Source organism: Rosa chinensis, chromosome 6, assembly GCF_002994745.2.
Source record: "Rosa chinensis cultivar Old Blush chromosome 6, RchiOBHm-V2, whole genome shotgun sequence".
NCBI classification, from domain to species: domain Eukaryota; kingdom Viridiplantae; phylum Streptophyta; class Magnoliopsida; order Rosales; family Rosaceae; genus Rosa; species Rosa chinensis.
Genome location: NC_037093.1, coordinates 64,903,084 through 64,928,726, shown reverse-complemented (window position 1 = coordinate 64,928,726; position 25,643 = coordinate 64,903,084). Strand labels below are relative to the sequence as shown.

Sequence of the window (25,643 nt, the reverse complement as noted above, 5' to 3'; positions counted from 1 at the left end):
ATCATTCATTCAGTGTAATGGATAAAGCTATTCCCTCTCTATTTGTTGGCATTGATGAGTCGTCCTTACATTGTGAAACTTGTGTTTTGGCGAAAAGTCATAGAGTCAACTACCCATTGAGTCTTTCTAATAAAAGTTCTATGCCTTTTGAGATTATTCACTCTGATGTGTGGGGACCTCCAAGAGAATCCACTGTTTCTGGAATTCATTATTTTGTCTTGTTTATTGATGATTGCACTCGATTATCATGGGTAGCATTGCTTAAATCTAAGGATGCCGTGTTTTCTGCTTTTCAAACCTTTCAAAAATTGATTCAAACACAGTTCAATGGTCATATCAAAGTTCTTTGTTCTGATATGGGGGGGGTTGTTAATCGTGATTTTCAGGAATAATTCCAAGAAAAAGGTATAATCCATCAAACCACTTGTCCTCAAACACGTGAACAAAATGGTGTGTTTGAGCGTAAAAATCCTCATCTTCTAGACATAGCACGAGCATTGCTATTTGATGCTCACATGCCTAAGTATCTTTGGGGTGAGGCGGTTCAGACTGCCTCACATCTTATAATCGTCTTCCTTCCAGTGTTCTTCAGGGGCGCATTCCCTTTGAAGTCCTGTCAACCCATGTCTCTATTCCTTCCTTCCATAATCTTCCTGCTCGTGTCTTTGGTTGTGTTGCCTTTGTCCATATACCAAAAAATCAGAGGTCAAAGTTGGATGCCCGAGCTCTCAAATGAGTCTTTGTAGGTTATGGTTCTCACCAGAAAGGCTATAAATGCTGTCACCCACCTACACGAAAGTTCTATGTCACCATGGACATGTCATTTTGTGAAGATATGTGTTATTTCTCCCCCAACAATGTGGGGACCCGGAGATCGGATTACCACAGCGCCGCCTCCCCAAGGAACCCTACGCCCGCGACACTTGAAGAGCAAGTGTTTTGGGCCTAGAATTCCTCAAAGAGACAAGGCCTTTGGGTTGGAGAACAAGAAATCTATAAGCCCGAAATTCTTGGGCTTGTATAGTGGGGTTGGCTCGTAATCACAAGATTACGAACTAGGCGAATAAGAGGAAAGGAAGGTGGTGTTGAGTTGAGTTTCAGAACCTATGTCAATTTTTAGTTCTTAGCCCAAGTTTGCATTAAGTTCATTAAATGGTAATTTATGTGAGTCTTCTAGGTCTAGCCCACTAGGACTTAAACTCAAATGGAGGTTCTAACCCTAGGGTTCCACTTTGGTGGTAAGCAATCACACACATCATCAACCATACATAACGTTACAAAAATTGAGTGAAATCAAGCAAGCCAAAGAAATAAACTTTAAACAAAACAAAATTTGGCCTCCAAGGATTATCCTCCGTACCCAAGCTTCGACAACAACAGCCTGCAAAACAAACTAAAGTAGGGGTTAGGCTCCTACATCCAGTCATTGCCCATGCCCGCCCCCATATCTAAGTTTAAAAACATGAGTTATCGTTTTGAATAAAAGAAGTAGATAAAAACCGGTTTGCGCTTCCACGTGATCGTCACCACGTAACTACAATCCCACAGCAATTGATCATCTTTCACACTTCCATCACAACCGTCCATCTAGCCAATCACTTTCCGGAATTCATTAATCATAAGGCTAGAGACAAAAGGGAGATAACAAGGGCATGGTGCACACTGCCCACCACCGGTGGCTCAAGGAGGAACTGCCCCATCAATTGCCAACACAACAATCCAATCCACGCAAACCATTTCAAGTTGTAAAAACAGATAATTTCCAAAACATGCAAGAGGCCTCATATAAATCATAGTTTATGCAAGAAAAGCATAGATAGAGTTAAAGGCATCCCCTACCTGGAACTCGAGCTTTCTCTTGCAGCACTTGGCCTCAATGCAACCTTGTAGCAACCACCACTTCACAAGATCCTACCAAGATATCAAGCCTAGACCAAATAAGTGACATTAATCACGATAAACTAGGCTAGCTATTCACTTACATAACTCTCCGAAGAAAACATTTCCTTTAACCTAATTACTAACTAATAACCAGACCATTTGGGTTCCAATAAGGGGTTTGTTGTTAGGAAGAGGGGGTAAGAACACTTTTTAAAAGACAAGTTGCTGAAAACCGAAAACAGAGTTTTAAAGAAGCTGTCAAGGGTCACGGAATTGTTCAAAATACTCGAGGTAAATTCTTGAGAAATTTTGAAAGAAGGATGGCTTGAAAACCAACTCAGTAAGATTGAAATGGTTATTGAATTTCAAGTGAAACCAAACAAAGAGTAAAGGTTTTAAAGGCTGAAGTAAAACAATGTGCAGATTCTTTCCAGAAATACAAGCTTCTGTCCCCCTATTTCAAAATTTCGTAACTAATTCTAGAAAAATGATTTTTGGGTGATTCAAATTCTGGAATGTTCATATATGTGTATAATATATTTCTCTAGAAGAAACTGACCCCAAATTCTCAACGGTTTAGCTCCAGTTTTGAAATGAATGAAACTGGGTCAGATTTTACTGAAAACTGAAAATCTGCAGAAACTGGTTCTTTTGTGTAAAGCTCTTTTGGTACCCAAAATGGCTGGTTAAGTAGACTCTAAGACACCTATAGAAAGTATCTAAAGCTTCTAAAAGCTTAAAGTCTCAGTCACCCTTCAATACTATAAGGGGAAGGTCTTGTAGCTCACTAACATGATGTTTTGAAGACATGGTGTTTGGACAACAATAACACAAATAAACTCTATGATCAAGCATGATTTCAATGTTCTAAATAACCATGTTCTAGCAAAAATCCAACACACTTAAGAGGCATGTCTAATGCTCCTAATGATCTATAGCTCAGGTTACTTTCTAATAGTATATGGGCAGGTGTTGTAGCTCGATGACATAATGCATTGAAACATGATATTTGGACAGCTACAAACAACAAATAACCTTTGAACCAAATACGATTCTAATACTCAAGGGGTAGCCATAACCTAGCAGAATCCCTAGACATTAGAATGGATGACAAATCAAAATTAAGGCAGCAAGATACCAACAACAGCAGTGACAAGTTCATACTCTTCAAGAATTCGTAATAACAACCAAAAATACATAGAGTTTTATGGAAAAGATGATACTCACCAAAGACTAATCAAAAAGGTGAGTTTCTCTTGAGGATTTCAACAGGAAAGAGAGCTGAGGGAGCTGGTTGGATCAAGTCCAGCCGTAGGCCAAGAAGTTCGCTCAATCTCGAACATGCAAAGTGAAACAGAGACTGCTCAATATGTAGATGGGTTGTTTTGAACGTATTGAGCCTAAAAAATTGAGGAATGAATTAGGAACTTGATAGTTTAAGAATCTTACCAACTGATGGTATCAGTCTCAAGCAAGGTGTTGGGGATTCGGGTAGAGCAAGAGAGGGAATTCAAGCAAAAATCCGGAACAGGCTCGTTTCAGAACAGCTTCCGCTTCGAGGGGTATACAGGACTCAAATCAACTCCAATGGAGTTGAATTTTGAGGCTAGATAGAGGAGACATAGACGAACAACTTTGGTGAAGAAAGTTTTTTGATCGGAGGTCTCTAACTAGGCGTTTTGGGGCTCGTAAACAGACTGATGTGTCCAGGAACTAGAGGAAAGGTGAGAAGAGAAGGGTGAATGACGATTTATGGCCTGGGTTCTCTCTTTTGAAGGTCTGAGATGATGTTCTTGGGGGAGTTGCCCTTTGCATGATGGAAACGTGGAGGGGAAGAGCTGAACGAGGCTCCCTTTCTCTGCCCAACTCTGACGTGAACAACTAAAGAGGAAAAGCTGAGTTTTGCGTGTGAAGGAGAAGGCTCAACTTGGGCAGATAAATTTGGGGTAAAAAAAATAAGGTGGTAAAAACCAAAATGATGGGGAAAATAAAAGTAAAATAAGTAAATACAAGAAAACTCAAATTAAAGTGTTGACAATGCCAACTAAGTATTGGGTCTCACAAAACTTATTTTTAGACAGAAAAATGGCAAGCAAGTTTTGTCGGAGTTTTGCTCGAGTTTGAAAAACATAAGGAGTAAATAAATTGTGCTTTTGAAAGTCGGTGAGATGCTTGACGAGTAAGCTTCGGGTAAGGCGAGCAGAAATTTCGCCAATGATTAAGAAAGGTAAAATAAGAAAATCGTAAACGCACGCACAAGTATATTTCAAAATTATGCAAAGATGTCATTATGAGCTACAACCATATTGGATCAAGGAAGAGGTTTGGGTCAAAGGTTGACTAATTTATTGGGCTAGGTTCACTATCCTACCCGTCTGTTGGGTGTCCAGAGTAAATTTTGGACTCTAACCTTACGCTATTCTCGGGCCCAAGGCCCAAGCCCAAACTATTTCCAAAAGTATTTAGCCGAACAAAGGTCGCGAAAAATTTTCCAGTCAAAAAGTGACGTTCGGAATTTCACGGGGTCTACAAACAACACCACTCTTCAGGGGGAGAATGAGTTTTTTGAAGAGATGTTTGTTGGTGGAAAGTTGAAGATGAATGAAGATGCAGAAGAAGAGAGTACTGACATCCCGAAGTTGACTAGTCAAATTTCCCAAATCGACCAGTCGATAGGGGGAGTCGACCAGTCGAATAAGGAAACCGGCGAAATGGGCAGAAGTGTACTAGACCAATCGAAGGAAATTCTCGACCAGTCGATTTTTGAAGAGGACTCTATTCCAGCTTCCCCCTCTTATGATACTTCACCCCTTAATGCTGAACTTTCTGGTCAAGAAGCTCCATCTTAGGTATGTCAAGTATCTTCACCTGATAGCCCTGTAGAGTCTGTATCTTCTACATATGTGTTACATAGTAGGACTACCCGTGGTCAACTAGCAAAAAAGTATGAACATTCCATAACTGCTAAAGCCAAATATCCAGTAGCTAACTTTGTGTCACACCATAGGTTATCTAAACCTTATGCATCATTTGTGACTCAAATATCCTCTATATCTGTTCCTAACAAAGTGCACGAGGCTTTGGGAGACCCAAAGTGGGCCAAGGCAATGGAGGAAGAATTGGAGGCATTAGAAAAGAATCACACCTGGGAACTTGTACCACTTCCTCGTGGTAAAAAGATTGTTGGGTGTAGATGGATTTTCACTGTCAAACATAATGCAGATGGCACAGTAAGTAGGTATAAGGCGAGGTTGGTGGCTAAGGGGTTCACTCAAACATATGGGATTGACTATGATGAGACTTTTGCTCCGGTAGCCAAGATGAATACTATTCGGGTATTGTTGTCACTTGCAGCTAATCTGAATTGGCCACTTCATCAATTTGACGTAAAAAATGCTTTCCTTCATGGGGAGTTAACTGAAGAAGTATACATGGGTCTTCCTCCTGGATATCAGATACAAATGATGATGTTGTTTGCAGATTGAAGAAATCCCTTTATGGACTTAACCATTCACCCTGGGCATGGTTTGGCAAATTCACTCAGTCCATGAGATGCTTTGGATACAAGCAGAGCAATTCAGACCACACCTTATTCTTAAAGCACCAAAAGGGGAAGGTAACTGTGCTTATTATATATGTGGATGATATGATAATAACATGGGATGACTTTGTAGAAATTGAAAGTCTTCAGAAGAAGTTGGCTTCTGAGTTTGAGATCAAGAATTTGGGAGATTTGAAGTACTTCTTGGGGATTGAGGTAGCCAGGGGGAGAGATGGCATCTTCTTTTGTCAGCGAAAGTATGTGTTGGATCTCTTGGCAGACACAAGTATGTTGGATTGTTCTCCATTTGACACTCCAATTGAGCAAAATCACAAACTAGCAGAATATCATGATCAGGTTCCAACTGATAAACCAAGATACAAGAGGTTAGTGGGACGCCTGATATATTTGTCACACACTAGACCTGATGTTGCTTATGCAGTTAGTGTTGTGAGTCAGTTTATGCATAATCCAAGTGAACGGCATATGGAGGTAGTGGTAAGAATCTTGAGGTACTTAAAGTCAACACCAGGAAAAGGTTTAATGTTTTCTAAATGTCAGCACCTTGATGTTAGTGGATAAACAGATGCAGATTGGGCCAGTTCTATCACAGACAGGAAGTCTACATCTGGGTACTGCACCTTTGTGGGTGGAAACCTTGTTACCTGAAGAAGTAAGAAGCAAAAGGTTGTTGCAAGGTTAAGTGCTGAAGCTGAATATAGAGGTATGGCACATGGAGTGTGTGAACTTCTGTGGCTACAAAATTTACTTCAAGATTTGGGTTTTAAGCCTAAGTCAGCAATGCAATTGTACTGTGATAACAAAGCAGCTATTGACATATCACCTAATCTTGTACAACATGACCGAACGAAACATGTGGAAGTTGATCGACACTTCATTAAAGAAAAGATGGATGCAAAGTTAATCTCCTTTCCTTTTGTTCCAACCGAAGAGCAATTAGCGGATATACTTACCAAAGCTGTATCTAGCAAGTTGTTCCATGACTCACTAGACAAGTTGGGTTTTCATGACATTTATGCCCCAACTTGAGGGGGAGTGTTGACTTGTGAGTCATGTTGTGTATAACAAGTTTGCTTGCATATAATCTTGTAGAAAAAGGAAACTTGGAGGACAAGTACACTTGGAAAACAAGTTTACTTGGAGATCGAGGTGTGTAATGTAGTAGTGTAGGGCTTGTATATATAACCCCATTTACACCATTGAATCTATATGAGAAAATTCATCACTCACAAATATCTCTTCCTTTCTATTTCATATTTTGACTGATAGAACATTTTCGATCTATACATAAAATTAATCATGCACGTACCAAAACGTAAACTAATAATGAAAAAAAAAAAAAAAGAGTTAATTACTGTTTACTCCCTATACTTATAGGGTTTCATCATTTCAGTCCCTGACCTTCGAGTTTCACCTAAAAGGTCCCTGAACTCTCAATTTCGTCCCATTTCCTCCCTGCCGTCAAGCTCCGTCCAAATTATCCGTTAAATTGCTGACGTGGCATTCCTCATGCGCTGAAATATCTCATTTACCCTCACTTAGTTTTTTTTTTTTAATTTATTTATATTCTTCTCTCTCTCTCTTGTTTTTTTTTTTTTAACCTCTTCTTCTTCCAGCACTCTATCCTCCTCTGGGTTTTTTTAATTTATTTATTTTCTTTTTTATCCACTTGCATCAGTGCTGATGGATCTTCAAACGAAACAGAAAAGCAAGCAAAGTTCTAAACAATCTCCACTCAACGCAAAAGCAATCAACTGTCAAGTATCAACTCATCTATAAACGTTTTTTTTCCTATCACAGTGACGGTGTCTACCAAAAAATTCAGAGTCAACCAATCACAACTTAAATCTGGCAATTACAACTTCGACAGAAAATTGCACTGCACCAAATTCGTAATACATCTTCCAAGAGTGAAAATGCATAACTTCATCATCCCAAAACCCTAGTCCAATTTCCAAACCTCACATTCTGACCAATACATAAAAATCAGCATGTCGATCTTTCAATAATCAAACTTTCTACCATTTCCTTCGAAACAAAAACCGACTCAAAAATCAAATTCCAGAGCTCAAAAGAGAGGAAATTCATGAAAACCCAGTCACAAAAAACCACTCAGAATTCACAAAATTACATATCACAGCAACGATTACAACAATTCAAGTTCATCTTCTACAAATTTCAACGCGCCAAAAACCAATGGCGACGAGATTAACAACATGTATTTGAATTATCAAGTTCCCAATGCTACGATTCTTTCAAATTCTTCAAGAACATAAACAGTGAGAATTACATAAACCTAATCAATCTGTTCTCGCATTTTCTCAGACTGAAGAGAAATTTGAGAGCGACGACTCACCTGGTTGTTGTTGTTGTTGTTGGGTTGGAACATCTTTCTTCTTCTCCTTCAAGTTGACTCAGTGAGTCAACTCTCCCTCTCTGACTCGCTTTCTCTCGCTCGCTCTCTTCCTTCTTCAACTGAAATTTTAGCTATTAAGGGGAGGAGAGAATCTGAAATATCATTTCTTCCAGCTCTCTAAAACCGGGCATCACCATCCTCTTCACGCGCTTCACCCACACAAGTTAGCGCCACAACCACCACCACTACCATGGCCTCATCTCGCCCTCTGCCGCCGAAGCCTCCCGATCTCGACCTCACGATCGTCTCCGCCAAGCACCTGAAGAACGTCAACCAGAAGGACGACGACCTCAAGCCCTACGCCGTCTTCTGGGTCGACCCCGACCTCCGCGTCGCCACCAAATCTGATGACTCCGGCTCCACCCCATCCGTCTAGAATGAGCGCTTCGCTCTCCCCCCCTCCTTCTCCCTCCACGACTCCTTCCTCACCCTCGAAATCTTCCACTCCCAAACCCTTAGTCGGCCCTCTCCACCTCCCCCTCAAAGACCTACGCGACCCGGATAAACAGAGGAGGAGAGAGATGGAAGAAGAAGAGGTAAAAAGAAAAAAAGAAAAACAAAAAAGAGAGAGAGAAGAAAAAAAATAAATTGAAAAAAAATAAATTAAAAAGAAATAATAATAATAATAAGTGAGGGTAAATTAGACATTTCAGCGCGTGAGGAATGCCACGTCAGCAATTTAACAGACAATTTGGACGGAGCTTGACGGCAGGGACGAAATGGGAGGAAATTGAGAGTTCAGGGACTTTTTAGGTGAAATTCGAATGTCAGGGACTGAAACGACGAAACCCTATAAGTATAGGGAGTAAGCAGTATTTAATCCAAAAAAAAAACCGAATGCACATTTTACATGACCTGAATGATTCAGTGTCAGCTGGATTTTATCTGATAGTCTACTGTACCAAATAGAGTGGAGTATCATATGAAAAATGTCATACTTTTCAGGCATAACATGCCACAGAAAATGCTGTTGTACACTTTTCACCCTCGTTTGCATCTATAGATATCTCTTCTCTGGGATTGCAAGCAATATCTTCTTCAAATTCGGAATATCTTTCTCCAAGACGAAAACAGCAAACGACTCCCAATTGAGAACTTCGAAAAATGGAGGCACAAAATTGTCTGATATAATCATTGGAACACACTCGTAGAAAATGGCCTCTACCACTCTTGGACTGTTGACTTCATAACCTTTTGCACAAATGCAGTACTTGCTGCTTTTCATATGGTGCACATAGTTCTTGTTGCCTTTTCCCCTAGGTAATCGACCAAAAATTTTCATGTCGGGATCTTTGTTTTCCCAATGCTGTAGCACAATCGGCCAAACATAACCATGCATCTTTCCAGCAAAGAAAGCAAGTATCGACCTCTCAGAAGGACGGTTGCTGCCTAGATTTCTTAGAGGATTTTTGACATGAACGTTTGTTTCAGGAAGAGACACATCCTTGCATAATACAAAGCCTTCTTTCATATCAGCATTGCAAAGGGACCTAATGCACTTAGACATGTATTTTTTGTTTCTGTTGGAGCCTAAGGCAGTAGCATTTTTATTGATTAGAAATTACTCATATAATGTGATACAAATCATACAATACATACGAACTGAAGCTTGGATGTGAAAAGCATCAAGAAAATGATCTGCTCCACCAGTTCTGTTCCAGAAAGAATATTTCCCCGCAATCAAGTTGATGTAGTTCTTCAAATACTCTACGAAATTCTTATAACTATGTGAATTTGGCACATATATGTAGTTTTTCCTCTAACATTAGAGAGCTAAAAGGTAAGTAATAGAGGTGCGCTTTCTGAGGGTCTTTAGTAACAAATTTTTTGTGATCTTGGAGCTGCTTCATGAACCATCCCTCAGAAGCATATATGCCTATGAGTACTGGCGTGTGCATTATAGGTCTTTCTCCTTCACTGTAAATGTATACTTAAGAGTGCTCTCCATTAATTCATAGCTCCTGCAAATTAGATGAGATGGTGTTGGTGTCGAAAAATTCCGTTGAGGAGTTTGACTCACCAATTAATGCGGACTGGAGCGGGAGCTGACTGGGAACAATCAAGAAGCTTCCCTCGAGAGTTGACTTGGAGTTTGACCGTCAGCTCGAGGAGAAGGAGGGGTACTTGCAGAAAACTCTCTGATGCCTAAGTCAGTACGTTACTTAAAAGTTGAGTAGAGAGAATTGGAATTCGATGGATTACCTAGACGTCGAGCCTCCTTTATATAGGCGATGACTTACTTCAGGAACAAGCCGCCATTATTTCTGCTTTGATGGCTGCATTTATTTACACACTTATAATGACAATTATTGTTGTACTAATAACAGTTAATAATTGCATGCTTACGACCATCATAAACCATCATTCATTGCGTATTTATGATAGTCATTCATTGCGCACTTATAATCATAATCATTGTGCGTAGTTATTGTCGTAATAATCGCCGCATTCATGACTAAAATTTAACGTCATACTAACTGCGGAGTTAATCGCCTTAATTGCAGGCCCAGCAGAATTTGACCACTCCCACAATGCCCCCAAATTTTCTATTTGGATACTCGTCCTAAGAGGAAATTTCCATTATCTGGCTGCTTCAAATCTTGCCTCGAATATTTCCTCGAGCCTTGGCCGTCCCGATTCTTTCCTCGAGCCCTGGCCGCCCCGATTCTTTCCTCAGGCCCTGGCCGCCCAGATTCTTTCCTCGGGCCCTGGTTGTCCTAGCCACCCCGAATCTTTCCTCGGGCCCTGGCCACCCTGAATCTTTCCTCGGGCCCTGGCAGCCTCGATTCTTTCCTCAGGCCCTAGCCGCCTCGATTCTTTCCTCAAGGCGAAGATTCATTTTCAGCATGAGACATGGAATTGCCCCCATTTCCCTTTGAATCTGATCAACAACATTTTATTCTCCTTGGCCACCGGCCTTGGGTATTTACTTTGGCCACCAGCCTTACACATACATTTCAACAACACTGACCACAAATATATTTCAAATATAAAAGGAAAAAGTCAGAATGTGATTATTAAAGGAAAGAACGCTAGCCTATGTTACCCAGACTTTTGTCACTTCGGGCTTGTATTCCATCACTCCCAGTCCTTAGTGACAGAAATAGAATCCCGTCAGGGGCAGCTCCCGCCATCACTTTTTAGGGATAAGTGTTTCCCACAGACGGCGCCAATTGTTGGTGTCGAAAAATTCCGTTGAGGAGTTTGACTCACCAATTAATGCGGACTGGAGCGGGAGCTGACCGGGAACAATCGAGAAGCTTCCCTCGAGAGTTGACTTGGAGTTTGACTGTCGGCTCGAGGAGAAGGGGGGTACCTGCAGAAAACTCTCTGATGCCTAAGTCAGTACGTTACTTAAAAGTTGAGTAGAGAGAATTGGAATTCGATGGATTACCTGGACGTCGAGCCTTCTTTATATAGGCGATGACTTGCTTCAGGAACAAGCCGCCATTATTTCTGCTTTGATGGCTGCATTTATTTACACACTTATAATGACAATTATTGCTGCACTAATAACAGTTAATAATTGCATACTTACGACCATCATAAACCATCATTCATTGCATATTTATGATAGTCATTCATTGCGCACTTATAATCATAATCATTGTGCGTAGTTATTGTCGTAATAATCGCCGTATTCATGACTAAAATTTAACGCCATACTAACTGCGGAGTTAATCGCCTTAATTGCAGGCCCAGCAGAATTTGACCACTCCCACAGATGGCGGTTCATTTTCACTTACAGTGAGTTAATTATATGGTTCAAATCACACCAAATACTTTGATTAACTTACCTTTTAAACATGGAAAGATTCCGATAAAGAGGAGCATAAAGATTTGGATCATTCTCTATAAAGGATGCATTTCCAATACGTGATGCTGCATATTGAATCTCTTGGTCTATGGATGAAGACCATTGTGGTATCTACAAACAAGCACAATATACAAACAGTATAAGATAAGAGGGGTTGGAGAATTCTCAGTACATAAATTACATTGAAAACAACATGAAGCTAGAATTTTTCGGACATACCACTGAATGGAACGAGGTCCGACTATGATGCAAAAGCTTGTTCATATCAGATATCGTATATACATCCAATATTGGAATCTCTGACCCTTTGTTCTCTTCAGGGACTCTGGTCACTGCAGAACCATTTCCTGTTCCATTCAGGTCGGTATGCTCAGAATTTTGGGTTTTCTCAGAAGATGTTGTTCGATCTTTCTCCACTGAAGTCACATTAATTTGATTGAGCAGATATATTAACTCCAGTGTCTAAATTTCTGTCTAAGCCTCCACTTTCTTCTGATACAAAACTAGAGGTGCTAGTATTAGCTATCTTATGAAATGCATGTGTAGCAGTGTAGTTGAAACCATTAGTGACCGACACATTACCAACTATATCAACATCTTTAGCTTGGAAGCTGGTTTTCCCTTCCACCGGAATCTTTTTAGCCGAAAATACATATGGTAATGTATGAAGATGATGGATAACTATAAGCACAGTAAACATCATCCCCACAATCCACAGCAATCTCCTGGTTTCCGTTGGACAAAAAGAAAAAAGCCCCAGAACCATTTTGAGAAACTACTGTAACGAATGTTGGCCAACTTTCAACAACCATTATCCATCCTGCACATTTTCCACAATCACCAAAATGTAACTATTGAGAAGAGAAATAAATTGTGTTTCATATATGCTCATCAACAACTAAACAACAAACCCTTTACTCTTACATTTCCTAATTGCTAATTCATCCGATCAACTTCAGGAGAATTTATATCTCATCAGGCATTAAAAAATGATATAAAATAAATTAATTTTGGTCGTTTGTAGGTGAAAAATGAAGAAAAGAATAGGAACTTGAGGCAGTCAAAAACGCAGACTTCACCACTGCAACAAGACTATCCAAATTAGATAACATTTCTGACAGAATGAAGAAAAGAATGATCGAGAACAGAGAAACAATGAAGCAAGATCCCAATTCTCATCGGAATTCTACAGACTGGGTTTGGCTTCTAACATTAATTATATCCCTGACCTAAAAAAACCTACTGTTTGGTAGCTGAGAAGTTGTGGAAATTAGAAGAGCAAGAAACTAATGAAGCTTGGGATATGAATAAAGAAGGTAATTACATTATTGGGGACTAAAGGAAATGCATTGGTTTGAGAGAAACGTAGCCCGTAGCCGAGCTTCTACGCTCCTCTGTCACGGGTTTTGGCCTTTCCGAGAAGTTGACAGTTATATGCCTCCAATTCATTATTCATGTAAATACAAAATAATTTAACCAATTCATGTACCAAAATTTTCCTTGAGAATTCAACACCAAAAAAAGAAAAGAAAAAGGAATACAGCATTTACAATTTTACAGGACTAGAATGTTTCAATGTCATCTGGGTTATATCCGATGGAGTCTATTGTACCAAATAGAGTGGAGTATCATATGAAAAATGTCATACTTCTCAGGCCTAGCATGCCACAGAAAATGCTGTTGTACCCTTTTTACTCTCATTTGCATCTGCAGATATCTCTTCTTTGGGATTGAAAGCAGTATATCCTTCAAATTTGGAATATCTTTCTCCAACACGAAAACAGCAAACGACTCCCATTTCAGAACTTCGAAAAATGGAGGCACAAAATTGTCTGATATAATCACCGGAACACACTCGTAGAAAATGGCCTCTACCACTCTAGGACTGTTCACTTCGTAACCCTTTGCGCAAATGCAGTACTTGCTGCTCTTCATATGACGCACGTAGATCTTGTTGCCTTTGCTCTTCGGCAACCGACCAAAGATTTTCATGTCGGGATCTTTGTTTTCCCAATGCTGCAACAGAATCGGCCGTACATAACCATGCATGCTACCAGCAAAAAAAGCAAGTATGGACCTCTTGGAAGGACGGTTGCCTCCAAGATCTCTGAGAGGATTCTTGGAATTCTGGACATACGTTTCTGGAAGAGATGCGTCCTTGCCAAATACAAAACCTTCTTTCATATCAGCATTGCAGAGGGCTCTAATGCACTTAGCCATGTATTTCTTGGTTTCTGACGGGGCCTGAGGCAGTAGCAGTTCATTGTTAGAAAGCATATGGATATGATGTGTTAGAATATGAACTGAAGTTTGGATTTGAATGCTGCCTGTAAATAAAATTGCATATCCAACATCTACAACAAAGTCACTGGGCATCAACCAAGAGGGAAACTTTCAATAATTTTTAGCAAGTATTCAGATAGTGACCAAAATAATTGGCAGTCAGAAAGATGCACTTGGGAAAATTAATGAAAATGCAATGCAAAATCAATTCCTTTGAAATGCCATGTCATGCATGTGGAAATTAGTTGTCTTTTAACTCACAAACTAGACTCTACACGAATGATAACAAGCATACCCAGTCATGGCAAGCAACAAGAAAATGATCTGCTCCACCAGTTCTATTCCAGAAAGGATATTTCCCTGCAATCATGTCCAAGTAGTTCTTCAAATACTCTATTAGATTCTTATGACTGTGTGATCCTTGCACATATAGTCTTTCCTCTAACATTCGAGAGCTAAAAGGTAAGTAATACAGGTGCGCTTTCTGAGGGTCTTTAGTAACAAATCTTTTGTGATCTTCGAGCTGCTTCATGAACCATCCCTCAGAAGCATATATCCCTTTGAGTACCGGTGTATGCATTATAGGTCTTTGTCCTTCCCTGTAAACGTATACTTTAAGAGTGCTCTCCATTAATTCATAGCTCCTGCGAAGAGATAAGATGGTTCATTATCACTTCAGAACACTAGTTAATCGTATGGTTTCAATAACATGGATTATAAATGCTTTGGAAGAAATATTGTGATTTGTGATTTTTCAATAAGAAAAAGTAACGGCCAACAGTTCAAGATAACAATATATCTCAAATATTATCATTTGAACCCAAATGTTACCTGCTCATGAAGATATATTCCTAATAATAACTTGTTCAGTAAGAAAACTTTTGCATAAACAATGCAGTTCCAATAACTTCTAGAGTTCTAGACAATGATTGCACCTCGAGGAAATAACACACCTGCTATTACATTTAGCTTACCTTTTAAACATAGAAAGATTCCGATAAAGAGGAGCATAAAGATTTGGATCATTCTTTATGATGGGTGCATTTTCAATCTGTGATGCTGCATCTTGCATCTCTTGGTCAGCGGGTGAAGACCATTGTGGTATCTGCAACAAAAAGAAAGAGAAAAAAAGAATAAGGAGCTGAAGCATTCTCAGAACTAATCACCTTGAAATAACATAGAGCTGAAAATTTTCAAACATACCATTGAATGGTACGAGGTCCAACTATGATGTAACACCTTGTTCATATCAGATATTGTATATACTTCCAATGTCGAAACCTCTGGCACTTTGTTCACTACAGGGACTCTGGGCACTGAAGAATCCTTTCCTGTTTCGTTGAGGCCACTATGCAGTTGCTCAGATTTGTCAGTTTTCTCAGAAGAGGGTGTTTGATCTTTCTCTACTAAAGGCACGTTTGAGTCAACAGATATAATGGGAGCTCCAACATCTGTTTCAACAACTACAGGAGATGTATTAAGTGATGGATTTACCGGTGGGTATGCGGGCGGTGGAGTGGTTGGAAAACCAGTATTTTCATTTCCACCTGGGTCTGTAGTATTACTTCCCTTCTCAGTCCTCTCTTCTGAAAGAGTAATATCGGTAGCATTTTCCTTTACCAAACTTCCAGATTCATCTTCATCCTCGTCTATTTCTAAAGTTCTTTCTGAGCCTCCACTTCCGTCTGATACCAAATCAGACGTCTTATTATTGTTAGCTATCTCATGAAATGGATGTGTAGCAGTATCGTCCAAACCATTAGAAACTGACTCATTGCCAACCATATTAACAGTAGATGATGGGTCTCTAGCTCGGAAGCTACTATTTTTCTCCACTGGAACCTGTCCAGCCGTAAGTACAGATGATAAATTACTCCCGTATGGAAGTTCAAGATGCTGGAGGACCAAAATCAAAGCAAACAACATCCCCACAATCCACAGCAATCTCTTCGCTTCTGTTGGACAAAAAGATAAAAGCTCCTGACCCATTTTGAGAAACCACTCTAGTGATTGTTAGCCAACTTTCGACAACCATAATCCACCCTGCACATTTTCCACAATCACAACTAATCACAACAATGCAACATCCAATAAGCGAGCAGATTTCCTACTTGCCAAAATGATCTTAATACTTTATAACCTCAGAATTAAACACAGACAGCAATCAATTGTTTCAAAATCCAATCCAAACCAATCAAGAGTTCAAATGCAACAATACAGAAATCTATTGCAAGAAATTGGCTTAGATTAACAAACCAAAAAGACAAATTGGGCCTTGCATGTTGGACTTTCCAACTCAAATGAATCATATCCAACAAAATATCTCATCATGCAGAAACAAGCCAATCATTACACAATGAACAAACAGCCACAATCATTACACAGATACACTATGAACTACAGCCTACATGCAAAGACAGAAACTTGAAGCATTCAAAAACACAAACTACTTCACCACTACAATCCTAATCAGATTTCACATTACTGAATCAGTGAAGAAAAAATGACTGAAAACATATAAGCAATGAAGAAAGATCCCAACTTCAACCAGAATTCTACAAACTGGGTTTACTAACATTATATTCCAAGCCTCAGTTGTTACTCTTCTCAGCTACCAAAACAGTTGTTTTCTCTTCAAGAACAGAATAAAGAAGCAAATTGCTTTGTTGGGTAGTAAAGTTAATACCTTTTCTTTGAGAGAGAGAGAGAGAGAGAGAGACCGCGCTGAACTTCTACGCTTCTCTTTTTGTCTGTTACTGTTTCTGGGCTTTACCGAGAAGTTGAAAACTTCATGGATGCTTTGTTCTTCTTCTTCTTCTTCCCCTGGGTTCCAAGTCTAAAATGGGTTCTGGACTTCTGGTCTAATGGCGAATTACGTAAACGCCCTTCTTCTTTGAATAGAAAACTTCAATCCACGCGAGTTTATAGCGACTGGGCGGATTTTGTCGGATTGCTTGGTTGGTCCATTGTCTACTTTTATGGATAAAATCTCTATTAGATCTCACAATCAGCCAATAAATAACATTTTTATGAAACCTTATCAAAATATTCCATAATAGAAATTGAAAGGTGGGTATGGGTTTCTATATTTCTGTCCTAATTTTTTAATTTTCTATCCATATTATAATATGTTAGTTGAATTTATTAGAACGAAGAATAGATGAGTGAAATAAATATTTTTTTGAAAGCATATATATATTAGATTACGTACTTCTAATCTACAAAAAGAGATTGAGAAGCTTGTTTGAATTTATTTATGTTTTTATATCAATAAACACGTGTAAATTAAGTCTTAAGACAATTTACATTATTTATATATATATATATATATATTCTAATCATTGATGCTGTGAGGATTAAGAACAAATGCTTTAGCAATGAAAAGTAAAAGAAAAGGAAAGATTCCTAGCTTGGGAGAATATTATGGTGGAGTGCTATTGCATATGTAAGCTTTAAAGCAGTTAAGCCCCACATCAATATGGAATTCCCATGAATGGTTGGGAATTTTGTTTTCTATTCCAAGTACAAGACTTTATGATTGCATATTTATTAAGCAATTCTACATATTGAATAATGCATGCATAATGCAGCTGGTAGGTAAGATATATATATGCATAATTAATTATCAAATTATCTGCTGTTGCTTGTACCAATTAAATTACAGTTTAGAGTTTGGGAAGAGAACAACCCATATGATGTAGAGCACATAAATATCATGAAATAAAAGTCAAATTATAGCTCCAGGAATAATTTTCTAATTAACAACTTCTAGAAAAAAAAAGTTTAATAATCACTGTAAGTTGAGGCAAAATAAACCCTACGCATTTAATTCTAACCCCAATTTTTCGTCATTTCTGGAAAGGCAAAACTTCAAAATGCACACCTTTGAGCTCTGATGAGTGACCGTATGTATAAAAATACAATTTACTGTAAGGTAAAAAGCTCCATGGTCATCTGTAGAGCTCACTGAGTCGCACGCGCCATAGCCGAGCTTGAGGGTCCTTAATAATTTACTTGTTGACAAGTATTTTCATGACTTTGTTTTCCATGCATGCATATGATGTCACAATTTTTGATGTGGGGCCTTAATTAAACGTTTGATTATGGTGTTTGTCCTATTTGGGCTAATGTCACTTCCCTTTCCTTTGTTTGTGGGTCGGGCATGCGGTCCGTTACCGTAGGGTTCATCAAGACTATCACGTGCGCTGCGTTTTTCTTGACGCGTGTTGCATATGATCACACTCTCCTAGGAAACCTTTTTTTAGGCCTGCGCACGGGCTGGGACAGCATGTCAATTTGCTAGGCCCGGGACCAAGTCCGTTTTATTCGGGTCGGGCTCGAATAACGTTTTTCAGTTATAGGGACCATGAAGGCCCAGACCGTTCAGTCCCGGGTCGATCCTGCAGGGTTTTCGAGCCCAAAAGTCTAATTTTGATTACCCTCATTTTCTCCACAGTTTCATCATGTTCTGGGTTTAGAAGAAGAATATAACATTATACACATCACAAACTAAGCTACAAAATGAAAAGAATAACATCCAAACTTCATAGCTTCTTCAAAGTTCCATTGCAAGCATAGATCACAATGCATAGCAAAATGCACTCAAATACATTAGGCACACAGTTATATCATTATTCTAACTGTACATACATGTACATTTGCAAACATAATTAGCTATAATGGGCCACGCTCATTGTACCGCCGAAGGTACTAATTCCAACTAAAGGAATGACATGCAGACACACCGCCAGGCAGGTTACAGCCTCAGCGTCGGACCATCTCCAGATCACCGTCGACGCGCCGCCACGCGCCACGCCAAGATGGCATCAGAAGCTTCTGAAACCGGGAACTGAAGCATATCAGTCCCACATCGAAAACAAAGAGAAGATTAACCTCTTCCTCACCTATAAAAGGTTCTCTCCTCTCTCCTCATTAATTACGTATTCAATACTCATCTATTGTTACTTTGTCAACACAAGTACATTGACTAACTTAGGCATCGGAGAGCAGAAGACCGCCCGGCGCGGTCTCCCTCTGACGCCCGTTGTATTTCACTTGACAGGTAACGGGAGCTTCGAGAACAACACAGGTATCGATCCGCCCACCGGATCAACGTTAGCTAGGGTCCAGCTACCGCTGGACTTTCAGATATCAACATTGGCGCCGTCTGTGGGAACCCTTGAACAGAAGGTCATCCCGCTACAATCACCATGACTAACGGTAGCGGGGGAAACGCGGAGGAGCAAGCAGAACAGCCCGCCATCCCCCAACCCTCCGACCCCGCGATCGGCGTTAACCGCGCACTATTCACAACCCCGGCAAACCCCGGCAGTGAGGCAAATCCAGGCAGCAGCCGCCCATCAGGCCAGGATCTCGTCACCATGTACGAGCTAGCACTGGCGGATCTTCACAAGGCAAACAGAGAACGTGAGGAGGAGCGCAGGGAAAAGGCTGAAGCCCAAAGGCAGGTGGCTACACTAATGACACGTTTTGAGGAACTAAAGAAGACGCTGGCGGCCACCGACCGCCCAGCACAGAGCGAGCAGTCACGTAGCACCAGGCATAGTCGACCCAGCACCGGAACATTGGTACCAGGGCCGGTCGTACAGATGCAGGTACCGCTGAACCCACCTGAGTTGTTGGGAATGGGACCACCGCCCATACCTCAGCTAATGTTAGAGCAGGAGGCGGAATCACTCCCGCACACCAACCGCTCAGAAACCAGGGCGAGGACAAAGGGTAATCCGCCTGTGCCGAGGTGCAGGCCAGCCCAGCGGATCATTCAGACCGATTCCACCGATGAGGCGACCACCCAGCTATTGGAAAGGATGCACCAACTGGAGCAGAGATTGATCCGGGCGGAGTCGGGCATCCCAGCGCCAACTCGGAATCCGCTCTTCACTTCCAGACCCGGGCCCTTTTCCGCTGCAATTCTGCAGGCTATCAGACCAGCATATGCAAAAACCCCAAAGATGCCGCACTACGGCGGAATGTCCGATCCCTTCGTCCACATGGACACCTTCAAGAAGGTCACCAACAACAAGGGTTTCGACGACGCCACCTTATGCCATTTGTTCAGCGAAACGCTGGATGGCGAGGCAATGAACTGGTTCTTTGAATGTCCGCCAGATTCTGTCAGCTCATTCCATGCACTATTACACGCTTTCCTCTCTCGTTTCATCTTATTGTCCGTCGGGCATCACAACACAAGTCAGCTGTTCAGCGTTAAGCAGGGGGAGGACGAATCACTGAAGGCCTTTGTCACAAGGTGGCGGGCGGCAGCGTCTCAGTGCCGCGACCTAGACAAAACTATGGCATCAGCGGCCTTCAGGAAGGGACTTCTCAAGGGACCGTTCCTCTATCACCTCAATTACAGTCATCCCAATGCGACGTATGACCACGTCATGAGTGAGGCGGTCATTCACGCCCAGGCGGAATTCATCACATATGGAGAAACCCCACCACCACCAGCAACGCCAACAAAGTCAACACAACCATCCTCTAGTCACTAGGAAACCGCTAACAAAACCCCCCCAGCACCAACAACTGACAAGAAAAGGGAGTGGCAGCAGGGCCACCACCAGAACAAGCGGCAGAAGGACCAGCCTTACAACAAGGGAAACCGCCCAACCCATGGAGATAACCGCAACAAGCAGGCGGAGTCCTCGCAGCGGTATGCAGTTTTCACGGTCTTAACGGCCTCATATGAAGATATCTATAATCAGTGCAAGGATCAGATTCCACCGCCACCCCCTCCAAAGTACCCAAAAACGGGTAAACCCAGGAACACCGGCAAGTGGTGCAAGTACCACGAGGATAGCGGCCACAATACCAATAGCTGCAATGCTCTCAAAACAGCCGTTGAGACCTTGTACAGTGACGGCAAGATGGAACAGTTCAGGGTGCGCAAACCACCACCAGTAATTGCCAACGTCGAGACCTTGGGCCACATCAACACCATCGATGGCGGTGCTCCAATCACCAACATGTCCCACAGGGCAAGAAAGTGCTATGCACGCGCTAATCATCCGAAGGAAGTCTGCAACATCCGCTACGAAAGATCCGCCAAACTCCCAAGATCAGGTTGGGAACCTATTACCTTCTCAGAGGAGGAGGAACGCGGAGTGCATTTACCCCACGATGACCCATTCTTGGTCAATGCCATTCTTGGCAAATTCTCAGTGGGGAGAATCTTGGTGGATAGCGGATCCGCTGTCAACGTTATCTTCAGTGGTTGCTACGACCATCTCAAGCGAAACAAAAAACTACTCCAGGATCACGAGCCACTGCTCAGCTTTTCCGGCGACGTCACACAACCGCTAGGGTCGGATTACATGCGCTTGGTTATTGGCACTAGTCCGTGCATGGCGGAGGTGCATACGGAGTTCATTATCGTCGACTGTGTCAGTTCATACAATGCCATCATTGGTCGACCAGCGCTTAACAAGCTCAAGTGCATCATTGCCGGGTACATGCTTCTAATGAAGTTCCCCACACCCAACGGCACGGGCTGTGTGAGGGGAAGCCAGCAGCTGGCACGAGAATGTTATTCAACGACTATAACGCGGTCAACGCGCCGCCATGAAATTCTGACAGTGGGTAACGAGGCACCGCCACCAAACATCTTTGAGGATCCTAGGGATGAGGAGGAGAAATATGTAAGGAAGGAGCCGGTCAACCCGGGCACGTCGTTAAAGGTTGTCTGCATCTCAGACGAACACCCTGTTCGGACAGTCCGCATAGGCGCCCAACTGGATCCAGAGGTGGAGGCAGAACTCACTCAATTCTTGCGTGACAACGCCGCCGTCTTTGCATGGTCCTACGCGGACATGCCAGGTATCTCCCCTGAAATTATCACTCATAAGCTGACCATCAAACCCTCCTTTTACCCTATCAAGCAGAAGCGGAGGGCCTTTGATGAGGAAAAGTACCGGGCAATCGGAGAGGAGGTCGCTAAACTACGGGACATTGGGTTCATCCGCCAAGTCATCTATCCCCAGTGGATCTCAAATTTGGTAATGGTAAAAAAGCCCAGCGGCAAGTGGCGGATGTGTGCGTCGACTTCAAAAATCTCAACAAGGCATGCCCAAAGGATAGTTTCCCGCTACCTCGTATCGATCAGTTAGTCGATTCAACTGCCGGACACGAGCTCCTCAGTATGATGGACGCTTTCTCCAGATACAATAAGATCAGGATGCACCCCAGCGACCAGGAATGCACCACCTTCACCACACCACCGATAAAGGCCTCTATTGCTATAATGTCATGCCTTTTGGTCTGAAGAACGCCGGTGCAACTTACCAGCGGTTGATGAACGCCATGTTCGCTGAGCATCTGGGCAAAATCATCGAGGTCTACGTGGACGACATGCTAGTTAAGAGCATAAAGGCCAGTGGACATGTGGCAAACCTCAGGATCATAGTAACCATCCTCCTGGCCTATGATATGCGCCTCAACCCAGATAAATGTTTCTTTGCAGTCACCGCTAGCAAATTTCTCGGTTACATCGTCAGCGAGCGAGGTATCGAGGCTAACCCGGATAAGGTACAGGCCATCCTTAACCTGGCGAACCCCGAGTATAAGGTGGACGTCCAGTGCCTCCAGGGCAAGCTAACCGCCCTTTCTCGATTCATCTCTCGACTAACTGATAGGTGTGCCCCATTCTTCAAACTCCTCAAAACAACTCACAAGAAGGTCATTGACTGGAACCCAGAGTGTCAGGCGGCGTTCCAAGGCCTAAAGGAATACCTGGCGGCAGTCCCTCTCCTTTCTGTCCCTGTGCAAGGAGAAATACTGTTCATCTATCTAGCGGTCTCGGCAAAGGCGATAAGTTGCGCCATTGTCCGGCGGGAGGGCCAGGATGAGCTCCCAGTGTTCTACGCCGGCAGAGGCATGAACGGAGCAGAAACAAGATATTCACCGTTGGAGCAACTGGCCCTCGCACTTATCGTTGCTGCCAGACACCTCCGGCAGTACTTCCAGGCTCACATGATCCATGTGTTAACCAATCAACCGCTGAGGCAAGTGATGCAGAACCCTGAACACTCGGGGCGCCTCAGTAAGTGGGCCATCGAGCTCAGCGAATTCAACATAGAGTACAAGCCAAGAACCGCCATTAAGGGCCAGGCAGTGGCGGACTTCATCGCTGAACTTACTGAGCGTCAGCCGGAACCCGGTACCCAAACAGAGCCCGGAACAGAAATAGTAAGCGGTAAGGAGGCAACTCCCCTACAGTCAGATTGGAACCTGCATGTGGACGGCTCCGCTTGCGCCAAGGCCAGCGGCGCCGGAGTCATCTTAACAGGACCCGGGGGACTGAACGCGAAGTACGCGTTGAAATTCAACTTCAAAGCTTCAAACAATATGGCGGAATACGAGGCACTTGTCGCCGGTCTACTCCTCGCCATTGACTCATGAGCTGACAGCGTCAACATATTCAGCGACTCGCAGATAGTCGTTAACCAGGTCAACGACAGCTTCCAGGCCAAGGACCAGCAGTTAGCGGCATATTTGGGGTACGTCAAAACCTTGCTAAAAAAGTTCAAATTTCACTCCATCACACAAATCCCCAGGGAAAAGAACGCTAAAGCTGATTCACTGGCGAGACTGGCAACCGCCCAACCACATCAGAGTCCAGCGGACACAAGGGTGGAATACCTTGACAAGCCAAGTATCACAAAGACCCTGGCGGAGATTTTCAACATTCAGGTCAATCCTAGCTGGATGGACGAAATCATTGCATACAAGCGCAGCGGCACACTGCCAGAAGATAAAGTCCACGCAAGACAGCTCAAGCGCAGGGCAACCCGCTACAACATCCAGGACGGCAAGCTTTACCGCCAGGGATTCACCCATCCCAACCTCCGCTGTCTAACCCAGAGGAGGGAAAGGTCGTCCTAGCAGAAATCCATGGCGGGGAATGCGGAAACCACTCGGGCGCCAGATCCTTGGCTAACCGCACAATGCGACAAGGTTACTTTTGGCCCACGCTTGGTGATGACGCCCGGCGGATTTCGAGGTCTTGCCACAAATGCCAACAGTTTGCAGATTTCCCACACGCGCCGGCGGAACCACTGTCAGTCATCATCGGCCCATGGATTCATTCCACGTGGGGCCTTGATTTGATGGGAAAGTTCCAAACCGCCAAGGGCCAGTTCAAGTACATCATTGTCGCCATCGACTACAACAGTAAGTGGGTAGAAGCGGAGCCACTGACAGCAATAACTACCGCAAAGGTAATTCGCTTCTTTTGGAAGAATATCTACTGCCGCTATGGCATCCCACATACAATCATTACAGATAACGGCACACAGTTCAACAATAAGGAACTCATCTCATTTGCCGCCAACCTGGGCACCAAGTTGAGTTTCGCATCTGTCGCCCATCCCCAAACCAACGGCCAGGTCGAAGCAGCAAACAAGATAATTAAGAAGCTGCTAAAAAAGAAGCTCGACGACGCCAAGGGTTTGTGGGCGGAAAAACTCCCAGAGGTCCTATGGGCCATCCGGACAACTCCAACTACCGCCATCGGCGAAACTCCTTTTTGTATGATGTTCGGCACAGAAGCTGTCCTTCCTATTGAGGTAACTCAGCCCACCGCTAGGGTCAACAGCTACTGCCCAGAGACCAACAGCAATGACATCAACTTGGACAGGGACCTCCTAGAGGAAAAAAGACACAAGGCCCATTTACACAATTTACAAAACAAACAACGGGTATCGCGTTTCTACAACGCCAGGGTCAAGGCCCGGAACCTCCAATTGGGGGACTCGGTCATGAAGGAAGTCATCCCGCCACCAACAAAACTCCGCCCAACATGGGAAAGCCCATACAAAATTGTGGAAGTCGTTAGCCCAGGCACCTTCTACTTAATGGACAAGGACGGCGTCACATCGACCCACCCTTGGAATACTGAACACTTTCGGTATTACTACAAATAGTCAAACCGCTACCCAAGAGCATCTTGACTTAGCTAAATTTTTGTTCAAATATTTAGCTAAGGGAAGCTACCCAACGGGTACTACCCCACTTTTGTACACTGATTAGTCAGCTATCAATGAAACGTGGAATTATTGAAACCATTGTTACCAAGTCTAGCACTGAGGGCAACTGGCAACGCCAGCAATCGTCGGCGGACTTCGTCCGCTACGTGGTACACTTGGACCAATCTTAATTCCTTTAATGTTTCATTGATCAACAGAAGAAATATATATAACTCAAAACACTAGCACTTGCAAACACATCATGGCAAATCAATTCAGAAATTTATTTCACTTCCAATATTCTTTACAAGCTGTCGTGACTCAGCGGCCACAAAACAAAACAAAAAAAAAAACTAGGAAAGTCTCCAGAGGCCTCGGCCGGCTTCAGGGGTTGCCTTCGACATTTTCTGCTTCAGCGGGCAGCGGCACGATCGATCGACTCGCTTGGTCGGACCCTCGCGCCGTCGGACTGGGGGTCTCCATGGTACCATCCGCCGGGGTGTGTGCCTCCAGGAATCCAGCACGTGACACCTCCGACGGGGTGGGGTGGGGAGTCTGCTGAGACCCTTCCGCCGGGTGAGCGCCACTTTCTCCGCTGCCCGAGCAGGCACCTTCGGCTGGGGCAGGCACGTCTGTCTCCGGCGGGATACTCTCAGCCGGCAGCGCGTCAGGCTGTGACGCTTTGGCGAAGTCAATGGCGCC

The 25,643-nt window shown here is 42.9% G+C and overlaps 1 protein-coding gene and 1 pseudogene across 2 annotated transcripts; both read right to left on the bottom strand.

Annotated features, from left to right (window-relative positions):
• Positions 1 to 8,314: 8,314 nt before the first annotated feature.
• Positions 8,315 to 12,788, bottom strand: LOC112171771 (annotated as a pseudogene).
• Positions 12,789 to 13,133: 345 nt separating this feature from the next.
• On the bottom strand, positions 13,134 to 16,883 carry LOC112170277 (probable glycosyltransferase At5g03795). Of its 2 annotated transcripts, none has more exons than XM_024307504.2 (5): positions 16,536 to 16,883; positions 15,163 to 16,002; positions 14,934 to 15,064; positions 14,255 to 14,603; positions 13,134 to 13,920 (listed from the first exon to the last, which is right to left on the bottom strand). In XM_024307504.2, exons 2-5 carry the CDS (start codon positions 15,946 to 15,948, stop codon positions 13,264 to 13,266), a joined length of 1,923 nt encoding a protein of 640 aa, XP_024163272.1. In that variant the 5' UTR covers positions 15,949 to 16,002; positions 16,536 to 16,883; the 3' UTR covers positions 13,134 to 13,263. The 2 variants fall into 2 exon arrangements, with proteins under 2 accessions (XP_024163272.1, XP_024163271.1); XM_024307503.2 differs by having other exon boundaries at positions 16,646 to 16,881.
• Between the last annotated feature and the right edge of the window lie 8,760 nt (positions 16,884 to 25,643).